Source organism: Canis lupus, chromosome X (genome assembly GCF_048164855.1).
Source record: "Canis lupus baileyi chromosome X, mCanLup2.hap1, whole genome shotgun sequence".
NCBI classification, from domain to species: domain Eukaryota; kingdom Metazoa; phylum Chordata; class Mammalia; order Carnivora; family Canidae; genus Canis; species Canis lupus.
The window spans coordinates 28096070-28116924 of NC_132876.1; the positions used below are offsets into that span (position 1 = coordinate 28096070).

Here is a 20855-nt window from a genome sequence, read left to right on the forward strand (position 1 = left end):
ACTCTCTAGCTCCATCCATGTCATTGCAAATGGCAAGGTTTCATTCTTTTTCATAGCTAAATATTATAGATGATAGATAGATAGATAGATAGATAGATAGATAGATAGATAGATAGATAATAGATAGATAGATGTGGTATATATACCACATCTTTATCCATTCAGCAATCAGTGGTCACGTGGGCTGCTTCTATATCTTAGCTATTGTAAATACTGCCATTATAAACACAGGCTTCCATGTATCCCTTTGAATTAATGTTTTTGTATTCTTTGGGTAAATATGCAGTGGTATGATTGCTGGATAGCAGGCTAGTTCTATTTTTAACTTTTTGAGGAACTTCCATACTGTTTTCCACAGTAGCTGCAAACCAGTTTGCATTCCCACCAACAGTGCAAGAGGGTTCCCTTTTCTCCACATCTTTGCCAACATCTGTTGTTTCTTGTGTTGTTGATTTTAGCTAGTCTGACAGGTGTGAGGTAATACATCTGATTTCAAGAGTGCAACAGATTTCTGTACAGTGATTTTCTATCCTGAAACTTTGCTGAATTCATGTATCAGTTCTAGCAATTTTTTGGTAGTCTTTTGGGTTTTCTTATATAGAGTATCATGTTATTCTGCAAAGAGTGAAAATTTGATTTCTTTCTTGCCAATTTGGGAGCTTTTATTTCTTTTTGTTGTCTGCTGTGGCTAGGACTTCCAGTAATTTGTTAACTAACAGTGGTGAGAGTGGACATCCCAGTCTTGTTCCTGACCTTAAGGAAAAAAACTCTGTTTTTCCCCATTGAGAATGATGTTAGCTCTGGGCTTTTCCATATATGGTATTTATTATGTTGAGGTATGTTTCCTTGAAACTTACTTTCTTGCGAGTTTTTATAATGAATGGATATTGTACTTTACTGAATGCTTTTTCAGCATCTATTGAAATGATCATATGGTTCTTATCCTTTCTGTTATTGATGTGGTGTATCACATATATTGATTTGTGAATATTGAACTACCCTTGCAACCCAGGAATAAATCTCAATTGAAGGGCACCCGGGTGGCTAAATGGTTGAGCACCTGCCTTTGGCTCAGGTCGTGATCCCGGGGTTCTGGGATCAAGTCCTGCATCAGGCTCCCCACAGGGAGCCTGCCTCTCCCTCTGCCTATGTCTCTGCCTCTCTCTCTGTGTCTCTCATGAATAAATAAATGAAATCTTTAAAAAAAAAAACCCACTTGATAATGGTGAGTGATTTTTTTAATGTATTGTTGAATTTGGCTTGTTAATATTTTGTTAAGGATTTTTGCATCTATGTTTATCATGGTTATTGGCCCGTAGTTCTCTTTTTTGTGAGGTTTTTATCTGGTTTTGGCATCAGGGTAATGCTGGCTTCATAGAGTGAATTTGGAAATTTTCTTTCCTATTCTATTTTTTGGAACAATTTGAGAAGAATAGGTGTTAACTCTTCTTTAAATGTTTGGTAGAATTCACCTGTGAAGCCATCTGGCCCTGGACTTTTGTTTTTTGATTATTGATACAATTTCTTTGCTTGTTATCAGTGTGTTCAAATTTTTTATTTCTTCCTGACTCAGTTTTGGTAATTCATATATGCCTAGAGAGTTTATCCATTTCTTCTAGGTTGTCTAATCAACATACAGTTTTTCATAATATTTTCTTATAATTGTTTGTATTTCTGTGATGTTGGTTGTTATTTCTCCTTTCTCATTTGTGATTTTATTTATTTGAGTCCTTTCTCTTTTTTTCTTGGTAAGTCTGGCTAGGGTTTATCAATTTTATTAGCTTTTTCAAAGAACAGCTCCTGCTTTCATAGATCTGTTCTATTGGGTTTTTTTTTTTCGTTTCTATATCATTTATTTCTGCTCTAATCTTTATTTATTTCCCTCCTTCTGCTGGTTTTGGGTTTTGTTTATTGTTCTTTTCCTACCTCCTTTAGGTGTAAGGTTGTGTATTTGCGATTTTTTTTTTGCTTCTTGAGATAGACTATATTGCTATAAACTTCCTTTTAGAACCACTTTTGCTGCCTCCCAGAGGTTTTGGACAGTTATGTGTTCAATTTCATTAGTTTCCATGTACTTTTTTATTTCTTCTTTTATTTCCTGGTTGACCCATTCATTGTTTAGTAGCATGTTATTTAACCTCCATGTACTTGTGGTCTTTCCAGATTGTGTGTGTGTGTGTGTGTGTGTGTGTGTGTGTGTGTATGTGCTTGACTTCTAGTTTCATAGCATTGCAGTCAGAAAAGATGCATGATATATGACTTCAATATTCATGGATTTGTTCAGGCTGGATTTGTGGGCTAATATGTGATCTATTCTGGAGACTGTTCCATGTGCACTTGAAAAGAACGTGTATTCTGCTGTTTGAGGATGGAATGTTCTGAATAAAGTGTCTCTGTTCCTGTCATTCAAAGCTGTTGTTTTCTTGTTGATTTTCTGCTTGGATGGTCTGTCCATTAATGTAGGTGGGGTGTTAAAGTCCCCTAGTATTATAATTATCAGTTCCTTTATGTTTGTTATTAAATGTTTATATATTTGGGTGCTCCCATCTTGGGTGCATATACTTTTACAATTGTTGTATCTTCTTTTTGGATTATCCCCTTTCTTATTATAGTGTCCTTCTTTGACACTTGTTACAGTCATTGTTCTAAAGTCTATTTTGTCTAATATAAGTGTTGATACTCCAGTTTTCTTTTGACATCCATTTGTGTGATAAATGTTTCTCCATCTCCACACTTTTAATCTGCAGGTGTCTTTATGTCTAAAATGAGTGTCTTGTAGGAAACATACAGATGGGTCTTTTTTATCCATTCTATCACCCTGTGTGTTTTAATTGGAGGGTTTAGTCCATTTACATTCAAAATAATTATTGATATGTATTTATTACCATTTTATTACTTGTGGTTGTTTCTGAAGATTTTCTCTGATCCTTTCCAGGCTTTCTCTCATGTTTTGCTGGTTTTCTTTAGTGATATATTTGGATTTATTTCTCCTTCTTTGCATGTTTATTAGTGGTATCTGATATATGGTTACCATTAGGTTTGTATATAACCTCTTCTGCATAAAACAGTCTGATGGTCATTTAAGGTTGAACCCAATAGTCTGTATTAAGTTGATGGTCATTTAAGGTTGAACCCAATAGTCTGTATTAAGTTGATGGTCATTTAAGGTTGAACCCAGTCTTTTCTCCTTTCCTCCCTATGTCTTAGGTATATGTTATATTTGATATCCTTTTTTGTGAGTTCCTTGACTGATTTTTACAGAAATATTCATTTTTACGGATTTTGTGTTGCCTACCTTTATACTGTCACTTTTGGTCTCTCCTCCACTCAAAGAGTCCCCTTTAATGTTTCTTTCAGTGCTGATTTAGTGTTCATGAACTCCTTTAGTTTTTGTCTGAGAAACTATCTCTCCATCTATTCTGAATTATAGCCTTGCTGCATAGAATATTCTTTGCTGCAGATGTTTCCCATTGAGCATGTTGAATATATCACGCCCCTCCCTTCTGGCTTCCCAAATATCTGTTGAGAAATCTCCTGCTAGCCTTATGGACTTTCCTTTGAGTTACTTCTTTTGTCTTGGTGTTTTTAAGATTTTTTTCTTTCTCGCTATATTTTTCAAATTTAATTATAATATGCCTTGATGTGGGTCTGCTTTTATTGATTTTGACAGGAGTTCTCTCTGCTCCCTGGATCTGGATATCTGGTTTCTTCCTCAGATTGGGGAAGTTTTCAGCTATTATTTCTTCAAATAAATTTCCTACCCCCTTTTCTCTCTTCTTCTTCTTCTAGGACTCCTATTATAAGAATGTTATTATGTTTGTTGGAATCACTGAGCTCCCCAAATCTATTCTCATTTTATGTAATTCTTTTTTCTCTCTTTTGTTAAGCTTGATTACTTTCCATTACTCTGTCTTCTAGGTCACTAATTCATTCATCTGTTTCTTCCACTCTGCTACATTCTATCAGATGTGTTTCTCAATTTGTTTATTGAGTTTCTCCTATGTATTAAAGGTCTCACTCATGCCTTCCTCCTTTCTCAAGTTTAGTGAGTATCTTTATGATCATTGCTTTCAATCCTCTCTATCAGGCATGTGACTTGTATCCGTTTCACTAACTCTCTGGCCATGACCTGTCCTTTTCTTTCATTTGGAATAAATTTCTCTGTCTCATCATTTTGTCTGCCTCTCTGTGTCCATTTGTGTGTTTTATGAAAGTCAGCTATGTCTTCTGCTCCCGAAAGCAGTGACTTTATGAAGAGGAGGTCCTGGAGTGCCCTGCTATGCAATTCCCCTATTCACCAGAACCTGGCACTTCAGGAGAATATCCTATGTGTTGCTTAGGCTTTGCTGCTGTGCCGGAGTCACTTTTCCTTTCAGTGCAGTCATCTGCCCTGATTCTGCCTGTTGTGGGCTGTGCTTACTCTCTGTGGTGTTAGTGTGACCCAGGCAGACCAGCTCTGAGGGAGGGTGCCCATTGGGGAACTTGGGAGCAGGTTGGCAGTGTTATCAAAATTTGCACTGGGCCACTAGTACTATGCCAGATCCTCTAAAATGCTGCAGTGGCTGAGGGGCCTGCGCCAGGGCAACAGGGGGCACCATGTAGTGGCTGAGCATGGTGTGAGGCAGCAGCTGTGCACCTGGTGTGTGGGTGTGGTGTACATGGGTACCTGGGCATGTGTGGCTGGGTGCTGCCCTGCAGCTGTGCTGGGTGCTCACTCAGCTGTAATGAAATTTGCCCTGAGCCCTGAGCCAATGCTTCAAGTGTCTGTGCCACCCACCTTCCACAGGGGGCTCTGTGTTTATACTGGGGTATGGGAGAGAAAAATAGCACCTGCCAGCTCCCTCATTTTCACAGAAGTCCCCCCAGTACCTCAAAACTCAGTATGAACAAATCTGTCTCCCATTTGCCTCTGGCATTGTGTAAACTGCCATTTTTATGTTACCTCTGCACAGGCTGCTGTCTCTTTAAGGGCAGTGACCCAACCATCGCCTGCCCTCACAGCTCACCTGACTTAAAACTCCAGGCTCCCAAGTCCCACTGGTCATACAAACACACAGAATTCAGCCCCTCTGGTTTTCTAAGCCAAATGTTACAGGGATTAGTCTTCCTCATGTGAAATCCCTGGTGTAAGGGCCTGTTTCTCTGCCCTTTCCCCTCCATGCAGCTCCATCCCTCCTGCAAGCAGCCTCCCTTCCACCTTCTGACCTTCCTAACCTTTCAGATGCAGCTTCTTCTCAATATTTAATTTGTTCTGCCGGTCTTTGAATCACTCTCTGGTTTATTGACTTGGATGTGGATGATATCCAGTTGTAAACATGGGACAGGATGTGCTCAGGGTCCTCATACTCTGCCATCTTCCCAAGCTGCTAGAAAAGTTCTAAAAATCTTATATAAAATAATGTTGAACTTTTTTTTGCTAGATTTATTATTGTGAGATTTTTTAAGTACATATTTTAATTTGGCTTCTATGTATAGACATGATGTTGATCTTTTTTTTTCTGTTGATCTTGTATCCAACAACATTGCTATCCTCTTCTAATTTTCTTAGTTTACCTATACATTCCATTTTGCCTCTTCCTTTTCAGGTATTACACATTATATAGTTTTGGTTGTCTTATCATGCTAGCCAACATCTCTAGTACAACATTGAATTAGAAGCAATGGTTAATTGTACTACTTTTGACTTTAAGAGGAATGTCTCTATTTTTACTAAGTGTGATCCTTACTTTGGGATTGTGGTAAATCACTTTTATAATATTCAGTAAGTCCCCTTCTAATCCTGTTTTGCTGAGAGATCCTATCATAAATAGGGACCAAATTTTATATAATGCTCTTTCTGTATTTCAGATAAGATAATTTTATTTAAGATAATCCATTATGAAATGAACTTAAAGTGAAATGGATTAATTCAATGATGAATTACAGGACTACATTTTCAAAAGCTAAACCATTCTAGCATTCATGCCTACCTGGTTGTAATTCCTGGAGTTTTTAAAAGGATTTATTTATTTATTTGAGAGTGAGAAAGCACTCATCCACATGAGTGGGGGAGGGGCAGTGGGAGAAGGAGAGGGAGAAGCAGACTCCCCGCTGTGCATGAAGCCTGACTCAGGGCTGGATCTAGGACCCTGAGGTCATGACATGAGAGCCAAAGTCATAGGCTTAACCAACTGAGCCACTCAGGTGCTCCGGTTGTAATTTCTATATTTGTGTGTATCTATGTATATGTGCTGGTTTGATTTCCAGATGTTTTATTGGGGATTTGTGCAGCCAAAAAGTGAGATTGGCCTGTAGAAAAGTCCCTTCCTTTCTTACCCCATTTTGGAACTAGATTATAATAGTCTCACAAAATCATTCAGGAAGACTTCTCTCTTTTCCTATTCTCTGGTATAGCTTATAGATTATTTGTTCCTTGGAGTTTAGCAAAATACACATACAAAACCATGTAGGCCATTTTCAATGTCTTTAATGTGTTTTCAGGCTTTGTATTTCTTCTCTAGTCCATTTTGTTTCCTTGAAAAATGTGTACTTCATCTAAGATTTCAAACTTACTGGCATAAGGTTGTTCATAGCACTCTCCTTTACTTTTATATTTTAGTCTTTAACGTTTATTTGTATCATTTCTTTTCTTATTTTCCTTGCTCTCTGTTGCCAGAGGGTTCTCTATTTAATTATTCACATCAAAAGGAACAGATTTGGGGTTTGTTGATCTTCTCTATTGTTTGTTTCTTGTTTCATTAACTTCTGCTCTTACCTTTTTTTGTTTCCTTCTTTCTACTTATGTGCAGTCTTTTTTCTTACTTTTTGAGTTAGACACTTTGTTCATTAATTTTCGATTGTTCTTTTCTGTTAAATGTATGTAGGGCTGTAAATTTCCTTTGGGTAACTGTCTAAACTGTATCCCACAAATTTTTATAAATAGTATTTTCATTGTTATTCAGTTCCTAATTTCCAAAATAATTTTTATGTAATTCATGAATTATTTTAAAGTGTGTTCTTAACACTTTTCTGTGGTTTTTTTTTTTTGCTTTTTGTTTATCGATTTCTATCTTTAGTGCATTTTGTTGAAAGATCGTATGATGTAAAATCTTTGCCATTTATTGAGCTTTGCCTTGTGAACTACTGTTTTTCAGTTTTTGTAGGTATTCTCTATGTGCTTGAAAAGAATATGTATCATATAGTCATAGCTTTGGGTTCCATATATGTCCAGTATATTAAAGTTGTTCATTGTACTATTCAAACATTCTACCTCCTCACTAATTTTTTATCTTCTTATTACTGATTGTGACATTTTCGATTTGTCTTATTATCAGTCTATCAGTTTTTGCTTTAATATATCTAGAAGCTATATTTTCTTATTCAGTCTGGATTGTTACATCTCCCTGATGAATTATTCCTTTTATTATTACATAATGACTCTCTTTATCCATAATAATGCTTTATATCTTGAAATCCATTTTGTCTGATAATGTTATAGCTACACTAAGTTGCTCTTGGATGGTACCTTTCTAGAATGCCTTTTTCCTATTATTACTAAATTTGTGTTAGTATGTTTCAGCACATATCTTTTTAATAGAAAGAACATAACTAGCTTTCCTTTTCCACTCAGTTCCAAAGTCTCTCTTTTAAATTTCAAGTTCAGTTTGTTTTTATTTACTGGGATTACTGACATGTTTGGATTTATAGCTCAGAATCTTCTTTTGTGTCTCCTACTTATAATATTTATTTTTCTTTGTCTTTTCCCTTTTTGGCTTTTTCTTTGAGTTATCTTCATTCTTTTTCCACCTTGAAAGTTGTAAATTTCTGTATGTTTCTGTTCTTTTGGTCATTACAATTAATTTCTTAACATTTTATTAAAATGTAACACATATACAGAAAAGTACAAAGGTCATAAGTATACAGCCTACTGAATTATCTGAGTATGAAACACTTGCTAACTGCCACCCAAGTCAAACTATAGGATACTGTCCCTAGAAGCCTCCTTTGTGTCCCCCCCGCCAATTATTACCTCCTTCATCCTTCCTCCCCGGCATAACTGCTCTGACTTCTAATATTTGCCTGCTTTCCAAAAATTTTATTAATGGAATCTTACAGCATATATGATGTTGCATTTCATTTATTTCACTCAAAATTAGTTTTGGTGGGATTCATCTATCTTATGGTACGTAGCTGTAGATCACCCATTTTCATTGTGATGTTATTACTTTTTTGCAAAATTACCACAATTATATCTTCTACTGTTGATGGATATTTAAAGCATTTCCATTTCTTGCCAACACATATAATCCTATGAACACTTTTATACATATATTTCAGTGAATATTTGTTTGCTCATACTTCTGTTGAGTAAATAGTAAGAAGTGGAATTGCTAAGCCACATGATATACATATATCAAACTTTAGCAGATAATGTCAAAGAGTTTCCCAAAGTGGTCGTACCAATTTACACAATCACCTGTAATACATGAAACTTTTTATTACTTCACACTGACACCAACACTTCTCACTGTCAATCCTATAGATTTTAACCATCTCTGTGGGTGTGCAGTGGTATTTCATTGTTATGTTATTTTGTATCTCCCTGATAAGTGATGATGCTGAGCATATTTCCATATGCTTTTGTAGACTTGGATATCCTCTTATAAACGACTTCTTCAGATCTCTTGCCCATTTTTTTCTTAAGATTTTATTTATTTATTTGAGAAAGAAAGCACATGGGGGGGGGCAGAGGAAGATGGAGAGGCAGTGAATTGCAAGCAGACTTCACGCTGAGCACAGAGCCCAATATAGGGCTCAAACTCATGACCCTGAGATAGATCAAAACTTGAGCCAAAACCAAGAGTCAGATGCTAACTGACTGAGCCACTCGGATATCCCAAGATCTCTTGCCTATTCTCCTGTTGAGTTATGTGCCTTGTTATTATTGATTTTAAGATGCTCTTTGTATATTCTGGACACAAGCTCTTTTTCAGTTTTATGTTCTATGAATATATTCTACCACTTATAGCATGTTTTCTCTTTGTCTTTTGAATACAAATTTTTAATTTTGATACAGCCCAATTTATTATTTTTTGCCCTTATGGTTAGCATTTTTGGGTACTGTTTAAGAGAATTTTTTTACCCTAGATCATAAAATTGTTTTCTTACATTGTGTTCTAGAAGTTTTGATAATTTACGTTTACTAAATTCTATCTGGAATTGATTTTGTATATGGAGTGAGGGTTTTTTTTCCTAGTGGATATTCAGTTTCCCAGAGAGATTTAACTTAAAACAGCAGTCATTTGACAGTTGCCTGCAGAGACATCTTAACTGTAAATCAAGTATCCTTCTATGTTTTAAGACTTTATTCAATCTGATTGGTCTATTTGCCATTGTGTCAATACCCACTGTCTATATTAGCATAACTTTACACTAAGTCTTGCTATTAGCTAGAGTACATCTCACCTTATTCTGCTTCTTCCTTTAGCTGGTCAATATTTACACACATGTAACACATGTGTCTACATGTACAAAAATACACACATACACAAACTGCCAAGATACTGAGTGAGGCTACATTGAGGCTGAGTGAGGCTACAAGATACTGAGTGAGGCTACATTGAATCTACAGAATAATTTGGGGGAATTTGACATCTTTAATTTTATTTTTCAGTTAGAGTTTGCCATAGCTTTCCATTTATCCTTCTCTAATTTTCTTTCATAAAGTTTTATAGTTTTCATCATAGGTTCTGCAAATATTTTTTTCAATTTATTGCTAGGTATATGATGTTGTGATGCTATTATAAATGGTTTATTTTTCTCATTGTTTGTTGTCAATAAAAAGAGAACATTTTTATATGTTAGCCTCATGCCTAGAGAACTTGCTAAATTCGTGTATTCTAATAATTCATCTATATAGATTTTTTTTAAGGTTTTATTTATTTATTCATGAGAGACACAGAGAGAGAGAGGCAGAGACACAGGCTGAGGGAGAAAGAGGCTCCCCACAAGGATCCCCTATGTGGGACTCGATCCTGGATCCTGGGATCACGTCCTGGGCCAAAGGCAGATGGTCAACCGCTGAGCCACCCAGGTGTCCCTCTATATAGGTTCTTTTACCAGTTTGTATATGTACAATCATACTATCTTTGAGTAATGATAGCTTTCTTTCTTCCTTTTCAATTTCTATACATTTTTTCTTTTTCTTATATTATTGCACTGCCTAGGACTTCTAAAATTATGGCATATAGAAGTGATGATCATAAGCAACTTTTCTCAGTTCTCAATAATAGAAAAAATATTTCAGCGTCTCACTATTAAATATTATGTTTGCTGTAGGTTTTTTTGCAGCTAATCTTTATCAGATTAAAGTTCTTAGTGTTCATTTGCTATAAGCCTTTATCCTGAATCGATGTTTATTTAATATTTTACTAAGTACTTATTATATGTCTATTTAGATGGTCATATGATTTTTTTCTTTTATTCATATATCTGATGAATTACATTGATTGATTTTCAGATATTAACATAATCGTGTATTCCTAGAGTAAGGATAAATTGATCATTATATTGTTTCATGTTATGTAATGCTAGGTTTGTTGTTGAGTGTTTTGTTTAAGATTTTTGCATTCATATTCATAAGTGAGATTGACCTGTATTTTTTCTTGAAATATTCTTGTCAGAATTTTATATCAAGGTTGTGCTGGCCTCATAACTCACATTGTGGTGTTTCTTCTTTTTCTCTTTTTTGAAAAAGATTGTTCAAGACTGGCAGTTTTTCTTCCTTAAAAGTTTGGTATATTTACAAGTACTGATCTGAGACTGTGATTTTTTTTGTGGGAACATTTTGCATTGTGGATTGAGGTTCTTCATAGAAACTATTCAGTTTCTTTTGTGTGTGTGTCTATGTTCATTATTGTATATTGTGTTTACTAGGAATTTGTCCATTTCATTGAAATTTTCAAAAGTATTGACGAAAAGTTGTTTGTAACGTTATTTTATGATGTTTTATGTCTGTACACTCAATAGTGATGTCATCTTTCCCATTCATGGTATTGGTAATTTGGATCTTCTGTATTTTCTTCTTGATCAGTTCCCATCAGAAGTTGACCAATTTTATTGGGCTATGAAAATTGCAGTCATTGGCTTTCTTGATCCTTTCTATTGCATATTTGTTCCTATTTAATTAATTTCAGCTTTAATAACTACTATTTTCTTTCTTCTACCCTCTTTGAGTCTACCTTGCTTTTCTAATTTCTTAGAATGGATGCATGGGTCATTGTTGTCAGCTGATTTTCCTCTCTGCTTTATAAATTTTCCTGTATACATGAATTGAGTTATACAAATTTTGATATGTTCATTGTATTTTCATTTATTTAAAGTATTTTCTAGTTTCCATGATGATTTTCTTTTTGTTCCATAGTTTTTTCAGAGGTATATTTTGTAATTTCCAAACTTATGTGTATTTTAAAGTTACTTTTTGCTTATCTTTTTATTTCAAGTTTAAGTCCACAGTGGGCAGACAACATGCTATAAATAATTTCAATACTTGAGATACACTGAGACTTGCTTTATATAGCCCAGCATATGGTCAATATTTATAAATGTTCTATGTACACTTTAGAATTATGTGCACTTTGTAGTCATTTATTGTACTGCTCTATATGTGTCAATAAGATCAAATTTGATAATCATGTTACTCAAATATTTTATATCCTTTCTGATTTCTTGTCTGTTCTATCATCAGTTAATGAGAAAGGGGGCATTAAAGTCTCTTACTATGTTGTAAATTTGTCCTTTTCTCTTTTCTTGTTCCTCCAATTTTGCTTCATATATTTGGCTTGATATTTTCTTCAGTATTAGAAATTTCTTAGCCATTATGTGGTCAAATATTTTTTTCTGCACCTGTGAGAGTGACAAAAGTTCTACCCAGCTTCTGAGTCTTCCAGCTGACTCTACCAGAACTGACAGATACTTCCAGAGGAAAAGCATACATATATGCCAAACTCACCTCTCTGGCTTTTCTTTTACTCCTGGAATGTGGCCCAGTAATGCTTAACTGTTTTGTGAACTCCAGCAATGTCCAACAGTTTTAAAATATGTTTTGTCTAGATTTTCCAGTTTCCATCAGGAGAGAATAGTAAAAATTACTTAGGTCACAATTACTAGAAATAATTTCACTTTTAAATTTTATATGCATACTTGACAAAATATCTTAACTCCTTAATAGTACAAATTTCAGAAATATTTCATTCAGGGCATTCTACTGCACGTATTATTATTCAATAGTATTTTATTTTAATATTGTTTTCTAGCTCCCAAATTTATTGTTATTTTTTTTTAAAATTTATTATTATTAATGATAGTTATTATCATTATTATGGTTAATGATTCCTTGCCATCTCTCTGGGCTAGTGGATAGAGTTTTACTAGTCCCTATCTCACTGAGATTGCATCCCTTCAAGAGTCCTTACTTTCTGCAGGAGTTTCAGTCCAACGCCTCATCTTAATGGACCAAAAATCTCATCCTTTTTTCCTCTGTGGACATAGATACCCAACCACCGAGTCATTACTGGGTACGATAACCACTTAAAGCTGCCAGAGGTTGACTTATATGCTTACTTCTTTGGCTGTTAACATCATCTTTGTTTCTGGCATTTGATAATTCTGTTTCTTGTGAGCCAAGACATGCAATCTTTAAAATTATTAAATTATATTTAACATGTCTACGGTTTATATTGAGATGGTTTAAGGGTAGCCTAGTCTGCCATTTTGCTGTTACTGTTCATCTAGTCCTGTTACATTTCAGGAAATTATCAGAATGATGCATTTTTTCGGTGCCTAAAGTTTATAGTTGTATAAAGCAATATACACAAAAATTTGCTTCCTAATTGTTTCTGTTAGCTCTGACTTGATCGGTTTTGACCTGTTTAGCTCCCTAATTTTTGAAAGGTCCTTTCAGTTCAGCCTTGGGGAAAGCCATTAGGGGAGCATAATTACAAACTCAGATTCACTACAAGAGCTGACATTATAAATCCAGATTATCAATTAGAGATTCAGAAGCAAGATATAGAGAGTAGATGCTGTTTCAAGATCAACCTACTTGAACTACCATTTACTAGGCAAAGCCCCCCCTTTTTTGTATTTTCTGGGTTCTGTACTTTTCTTACAATCTGATGACCCCACACATGTTTTTCCATTCACTCTTCCACTCATTCAAATCTGAATTTACAACTGCTACCATATCAATACAGCTCTTCCTAAAGCCACCAACAGTTTTCATATTGATAAATTCAATGGACACTTCTCTGCCCAGATCTCACTTGACCTCTCAGTACTATTATACTGCTACTCTCTTCTTCTTCTTGAAAAAGCATCTTCTTCTGGCTTTAGTTAGACCACAATCTCCTGGATTTCCTCCTATCACTCACTGCTTCTCCTTCCCAGTCTCTTTTTAATGGTTCCTTTTATTAAAAAAAATTTTTTTTATTTTTTAAGTAATCTCTACAATGAACATGAGGCTTGAACTCATGACCCCAAGTTTAAGAGTTCCTTGCTCTCCTGACTGAGCTGCCAGGCACCCTCATGGTTCCTTTTTTTATACCTTACCTTCAAATCATGGGATACCTCAGGGCTGATTCCAGCAGTTGTCTATACTCTCTCCTTAGGGATATCATCTAGTCCCATGCCTTTAAATACCACTTATGTGCTAATGCTTGCCAATTTCATATCTCCAGCCCTGGCCTCTCAAATTCACTTGGCTGTCTACACATTTATCTCAAAGTTAATGTTTGATCTTCTACCCTTATTCTTCCCTTAGCCTTTCCTATTTAATTAATGGCAGCAGTATCCACCCACTTGTTTAAGCCAAAACTTTTATTTTTCTCCTTCCTTCAATCCCCACATCCCATCTTGAGGAACTCCTTTTGGCCCTGCCTCTAGAATATATCCCAGATCTGTCCAATGACCCTTTGAGATGTAAATATTATTACTTCCATTGTGTGGTTACATGAGCAAAGATTAAGAGAACATGTTAGTGGGATCCCTGGGTGGCGCAGCGGTTTGGTGCCTGCCTTTGGCCCAGGGCACGATCCTGGAGACCCGGGATCGAATCCCACATTGGGCTCCCGGTGCATGGAGCCTGCTTCTCCCTCTGCCTATGTCTCTCTCTCTCTCTCTCTCTCTCTCTCTCTCTCTCTCTCTCTCTTTCTCTGTGACTATCATAAAAAAAAGAGAACATGTTAGTGGTTTTCCTATGGGTACACAGCTTTTATGCAGAGGAATCCTTATTTCATATCCACTATTCTTTCTATCATACCTTGACCTACAGAGAATACTTGTGACTGAATTAGTGAACAAATTGATTTAGATAGTAATAAAATCTATACCCATGGCTTTATCAGAAGAATATTTTCACCCACTGAAAAATAACTGCTATCTGTAGACTAGAAACCTTTGTTACACAGAAAGGCCCTTGTTAAAGGTAATGTAGAGTAATACAGATATCATGACATGTCAATACCTCTAACTATATAAAACCAGTTTCAGAATTTGGGATTATGAAAGGTATATGACTTGGCATCCAGAACACTCTGTTTCTTTGAAGGGTATATGGCCAGTTGTACCCAAAACCTATTGCATTATTTCTTTTGCATTCTTTCTATAGACTTTTATCCCCCATCTCCTCCTCCAGAAAGGGTATCCAGTCAAGAAAAAGGCTTGCCAAACTTTTATTTTAGCTTCTCTCCTGTCATAACTTTATTAATATTCAGCATGTCTCAACAAAAAGTCAAGGGGACAGAGGAGAGAACCTCGGCAGAGCCAGTATACAACTTGATTATATTGGCCAAATAATGAATGACATTTCAAGATAAGACTGTATTTTAATCAACCAGGATTCATTTTAAAGGCTTAAAGTAAATGCAGATATTGTTTGTATGTTCAGGGAAACCAGCTGATTACCATCATTGGCAGCTTTACTTTTGTATATTATAAATTTTATTAGAAAGCTATCTTTCCAATTGTAGAACCTCTCCTCCTGAATGACGTTAGAGCACCATTTTACTATGCGTGTGTGTTTTCCCCCCAATGATTGCTTGTAGCGTTGTAAAATCCTTGTAACATTATTTGTGATCTTAATGAATTTTTAGTAAAGCCCACTTGACATTTGTTTGGCACTGACTTCATTTCTAAGCCTTGAATGCCATTATCATTTTATGGACTTTTCAAAATCAATTTGACTTAGGGTTTATTTTATACTTCAGGACTTAACTATCTTTTTTATAGAGTTCCTTGCACATTCACTCAAATGCTAGAGGTCTTTGTGATATTTGGCTTATATTTTTAAAATATAAAACTAGAGTGGAATTTTTGGTAATTCTAATGTCTTTTGGAAAGAATAGACTCTGGTTTTAATAAAATAGGTAAATGTATCTTCTTTTAATTTCCCACAGAGCTTTGTACCATGGAGTGTGGTAGCCATGGAGTCTGCTCACGAGGAATTTGCCAGTGTGAAGAAGGTTGGGTAGGACCAACATGTGAAGAACGCTCCTGTCATTCTCACTGTGCCGAGCATGGCCAGTGCAAAGATGGAAAATGTGAGTGTAGCCCTGGATGGGAGGGCGACCACTGCACTATTGGTAAGTACCAGCATACTTTGAACAAAATAAGTTGAATTAATTGAAGAAGGAAAAGCATGTTAGCAATCAATCACCAAGCTTTTCATAGAATTTGAGGTTGGAGGAGAGAAAAAGGAACGGGAGTTAGCCATAAGTTTGAAAGTTTGATTAACTGGGAGTCTTCCTCTTTTGTTGATAGTATCTTACTTCTTCCTTGTGCCATTTATTTTCTCACTACTTCAGTATTCCTTATATTTTGTTTTCTCATGCTTTGAGTTACTCAAATGAAAGAAGATACATTGGAATGTAGTGTCATTAGTTAATAAGAGAAGTGCTTTTGTTGTGAACATAACATTCACTGCCCATTTTTCCTTTTGAAAAGTATAGGTTGTTTCACTCGAAAGCACTTAGAGGCAATTTCATTAAGCAGGACTACTTTAACAGAGGCCATTCAATATCATTAGGAGCTGTCTTTAATGTATGTGAGGAGGGCACTCCTGACCTACCATCGGTAGAACATCTGTGTTGAATTGCTTATTGGTTAGTATAGAGAATATGTACTGAGGCACCCACCCTCTCCCATCCCTTGTCACAACTTTCACTAATTTTGAGGATGCTGCCTGGGAGAACAGCTTTTGGGTATGAGAGGAGCCTATGTAATAAATCTATCAGGCGGTCTTCACACTAGAAAAAAACAGTAATAATAACTAGGGTTTCAACTTCAAAATACTTTTGTCTGAAAATAAATCCAAGTCCTTGACACATGCATATATCTACCACAGAGGCCTCTTGCATGTACAGACGGACAAGTACGTTTCCCATTGTTCAGCTAAGGAAAGCGGGTCACAGAATGTTCCAGTGGCATTCCGTGAGCATACAGAAATTTCATGCAGAGCAAAGGCCAGTATGGGCCTCTGGATACCCAATACATTGTTTGTGGGCTTTTTTTTCCCCACCAGACTGTAGCACCACTTTCATTTTTAGGTGAAAGTATTTTGTTATAATGGTTGGGCCCTGCCAAAGTAATGTATAATATATATAACATATATAACATATAATCTTAATAAACTGCATTACTACTCTACTAAAGGTACAGTAAGTCTTGTTCTGTGACTGTGGAAAATATTTAAGATTCATTAAAAAGGTGGTAAGGGGTGAGATTCCGATGCGGCGTAAGTAATTACATTCCTGCAGTACAGTAAGTTTATTGCCTTCACATAAGAGGATTTAAATATTGTGATGATTACCGAAGGTGGTTACTCCAGAACTCCCTTCTAAAGATATTACTAATAAGAAGTTGAAGCTAGTGCTCTTTCACTAAAGTTATTACTGAAATGTAAAAACGCAGTTCTTATACTTTTAATGAAATATGACACTTTTTTAGGAAGCCTAATAGAGTTTCTTGCAGAAAAGCCATTAATATCTTTCCCACAGAAAATATTATTCACAAACTACACAGGCCCGTGTACCAACTTTTGAGCTGCAGGCATTTCAGCAGTTCACAGTTTGCTGTTCTCCTCCCAGGCAACAGATGGTAAAGCATTAATACATGTTGGATAGCTGTGGTCTCCCAGAAATTCATTCAATCACTCTTTCCCCCCCTTTCCCCCCCTTTTAGCTCACTACTTAGATGCCGTCCGAGGTAAGATTTTTCTCACTCGTTTTATAACAGAAAAATATTGTAAATGGAAAATATACCTGTGGGAAAGGAAGGGTTGGTGGGGGGTTTTGTGTGTGTTTGTGTTTTGGGTTTGTGTTTTTACTTCTGGCAGGCTTCCTTAAGTGTGATATTGTCAGGTTCATGCCGTAATAGTCTAACTAAAAAATAATTTGTTTTTCCAACATAAAAGAGTCATTTTATTTTTTTGCCATAGTGTATAATGGATTGACAAGCAACTTTAGGAACTGTTTTCCTTTGTCTTTCTATGGAGTTTTATGCGTGTGTGTGTGTGTTTGTGCAGGTGTCTATGTGTATAAGTAATTATTATATGAACTTGATTTGGATAGATGGCTGAACATTTTCTTTAATATAGCAATATGGATCTAAGTCCATGTACAGTCTACTTTCAAGGAGAGAATAATTCTCCCTTTATAAGTAACCCATCATGCATCCCCGAGAGATGGTAAGGGTTTTTCTGTCAGATAACCTGTGCCTTTCATTACCTCAGCCTCCGAAAGTTGACTATGTTCCAAGTTATCCCTAATTTCTTTTTAGCCATTATATATCCATGATAATGGAAGTAGATGAATGGAGCTAGATAAACTCTTTTCTTAAACCTATCTGTATTCATCTTATACCACTTCTTGAGGAATACATATATATTTATATGAATATATATAATGAGAGAGAGTCTTTGTATTTTCTAACAGCCATCTGTCATTTTATTTTAAAGTTTTTTCTTCGTCTGGTCTGTTGATAGTTACTTAGAAAACCATTTGGAAGGAACACTGGGTTATGTCTACAGATTTTTTAAAAATTATTTTGCTTTTTATACTTCTGGACTTTTCTTTCAAAGACAGCAAATGAAAAAAATATATGTTGATTGGACTCTCTCCAGTAAAATTCAGATCTGGTCTTATGCTACTATTGGGAAAATTCCAGAAGATATATGCCATATTGCCATCTCTGTTCATCTGTCCACTGAGCACTTGGCGCATACACAGTTACCCTTTGGAATGGCCAAACTCTGAACTATTGGTAGAAAGAGTAGGGCATCCCAAAGAAATTAAAAGTCCAAATTGAGACCATTGTTAGTGTTTGTGGTTTATCAATGGATAGAAGTCATTTAAGCACAACAATTTCCTCTTGACTGCATTTATCCAGTCATTCTCTAGAATTCTGAAAGTCTCAGTCTGGCATGCATTAGTTCCATAAACATTTGTTGAGCACCTACTATGGGCTTAATAGTATTATGCTAGCTTCTGAGTGAGATGCCAGATAAGTTAAAAATTTAATCTTTAGCTCTCAGATCAATGATAATCTTAAATTAAAAAGCCAAATAAATATAAAGCAACTGAAGCACATTTCTAAGGCATTTATATGGACAAATAGTTAATGGTATGCTCTGAACTGTGTACCAACATACCTAAGTCCCGAAGCAGTGCATCACAAGGGAAAAATCAGTAGAGACTGGAAGTAGTTAGGGGAAGTTTCTTTTCATAGAAACTTCTGTCTTTTCCCAGCTTATTGGTCATAACTAGATACAATACCGTCCATCTGGGTTTGATTGAGCTGAGAAGATTCGTGTTTTTTCTAAAAGAAACAAAAACATTTTTTGTCCCCATCATAGTTTCCATCCTATCTAAACCAGAGATTGGGAATTGGGGTTAGCATTAGTAATGCTTAATTGGCTCTCTAAGGAAAAGCACAGCCAAGGAAGGGATAACAAGTTCCCTGGGAAGGTTTTGTAAGCAAGCAAGTTCCTTTTCCATTTATTCAATACCTCATCTGAATGGAGCCCAAGTGATTAGATGCTTTCCTATAGGTAGATACATCATTGTTAGCCAATCCCATTCTCATGTCTCCATGATTGTTATTTTCTGCTGTCTTTACAGATGGCTGCCCAGGGCTCTGCTTTGGAAACGGGCGATGTACCCTGGACCAAAATGGTTGGCACTGTGTGTGTCAGGTGGGTTGGAGTGGAATAGGCTGCAACGTTGTCATGGAAATGCTTTGTGGAGATAACTTGGACAATGATGGAGGTGAGTTATTTATAAAACGTAAATATAAGAAAGGAATAGCCTGCACAGTGATGGCCAATATGGCAAAGGGTGAAAATTGAGACTCCTTCATATAAACGATATTGAGTTATATAAGGCTACACTACTTTTTAAATCTCAGTTTATTGAGTATTTACTATCATCAGGCAATATTGCAAATTCTGCATGCATTATGTCTCATTTAATTCTCACAACAACACTATGAGGTATAGGCACTACTTTCCTTACTTGGAGATGGGAAAGCTAATGCTTGGAGTGGGGATAACATGTGACTTTTCCAAAGTCACACAACTAGAAATTCACAGCACCCAGATTCCAGTTGAGGTCTATATGACCTCAAAGTCTGTTTTCTTTACTACAACAGCCATGCTGCCTCCCATATCTGTGGCATTTATTATAGCATTTATTGTATCCATGTACCCCTGTTCAAACTGTCAAATGCTAGTATAGCTTGCACTATACACACTGTGAAATTGTTTTCTTTCTTCTTAGTTACTTAGAGCAACCTCTTGTGTCTCTACCTTTTAGAAATGCTTTGTATCTTTCAAAGGACACAGCATCAAGACAATTCACAGTAGAATTTTTATATTTAATTCAAGAGTTGCACATGATGTTTTCAAAAGCCATATTGGCTCCAAGGCCTCACGGTAACCACTCCTTTTTAGTCAAGCAAACAAAAGCATCTAATATACTGTTCAGTCAGTCCTCAAAACAGCCCAAATCACCTCTGAATGAAACCTAAAACAACAAATCCTTACTTTTCTCTTTCTACTCAAGGAAACATGAAGTTAATAAAAAAAAAAGTTTTCCTTCTAATCTTGTATATTAGATTTAAAATGAAGTAGGTCATGAGATTTGATTCCTCTGGTTTCTGTATTCACTTAGACGATTATATACCTTGTCATTTGAATCCAAACTTGAGGCTTAAATCAATAAGGTAGCAATTTTAGTTTAAGGAACGCTGGATGTAAGATTTCCTCCTTTACTAGTTCTGGCCAGCAATTTACCTAAAAAGTTACATGACCTTATGAATTTTAAGTGGAAGCAACTTTGTGATTCAGTGCACATGCCTTTGAAGTTAGACTTTCTGGCTGCTATGTACTTACTGGCTGCTGTATGATTTAGGGAAAGTTTCTTGATATCTCTGTGCTTTAATTTCCTTATTTCTAGAATGGGGCTGTTAATAATATTAACTCTCTAATAGGATTATTGTACGCATTAAATGAGACAGTTCATGTGAATTCTTTAAAAGATGATGGACTCTCTGCTTCATCCCCTCCACATGCAGGTACACATACACATACATTAGACTTAGGATAACAGCCCATTTTCAGAAGAGACCTACCTATTTAAATTAAAATTTTTATTTGAGAAGCCAGGGTGAGATTTTCAATTAAATGGTGTACTGATCAACTATTTACTGGACTCTTATGGCCCTCCAACATTCATCTTCACTTTCCTTTACTTCCTTTTCATTATATGCCCCTTTATGTGGTGTGCCTTCTCTTCGACACCTGTCGTTCTCTATCACTTAAGTCC

The 20855-nt window shown here is 35.8% G+C and overlaps 1 protein-coding gene across 3 annotated transcripts in view; it reads left to right on the forward strand.

Moving 5' to 3' along the window:
- The window catches only part of TENM1 (teneurin transmembrane protein 1), a 795125-nt gene that overhangs the window by 598542 nt on the left and 175728 nt on the right, over nt 1–20855 (forward strand). For all 3 annotated transcript variants that reach the window (XM_072816870.1, XM_072816872.1, XM_072816871.1), the window contains 3 exons: nt 15432–15617; nt 17215–17238; nt 19152–19298. In XM_072816870.1, the coding sequence (XP_072672971.1) occupies nt 15432–15617; nt 17215–17238; nt 19152–19298 (357 nt within the window). The remainder of the gene's footprint in view (nt 1–15431; nt 15618–17214; nt 17239–19151; nt 19299–20855) is intronic.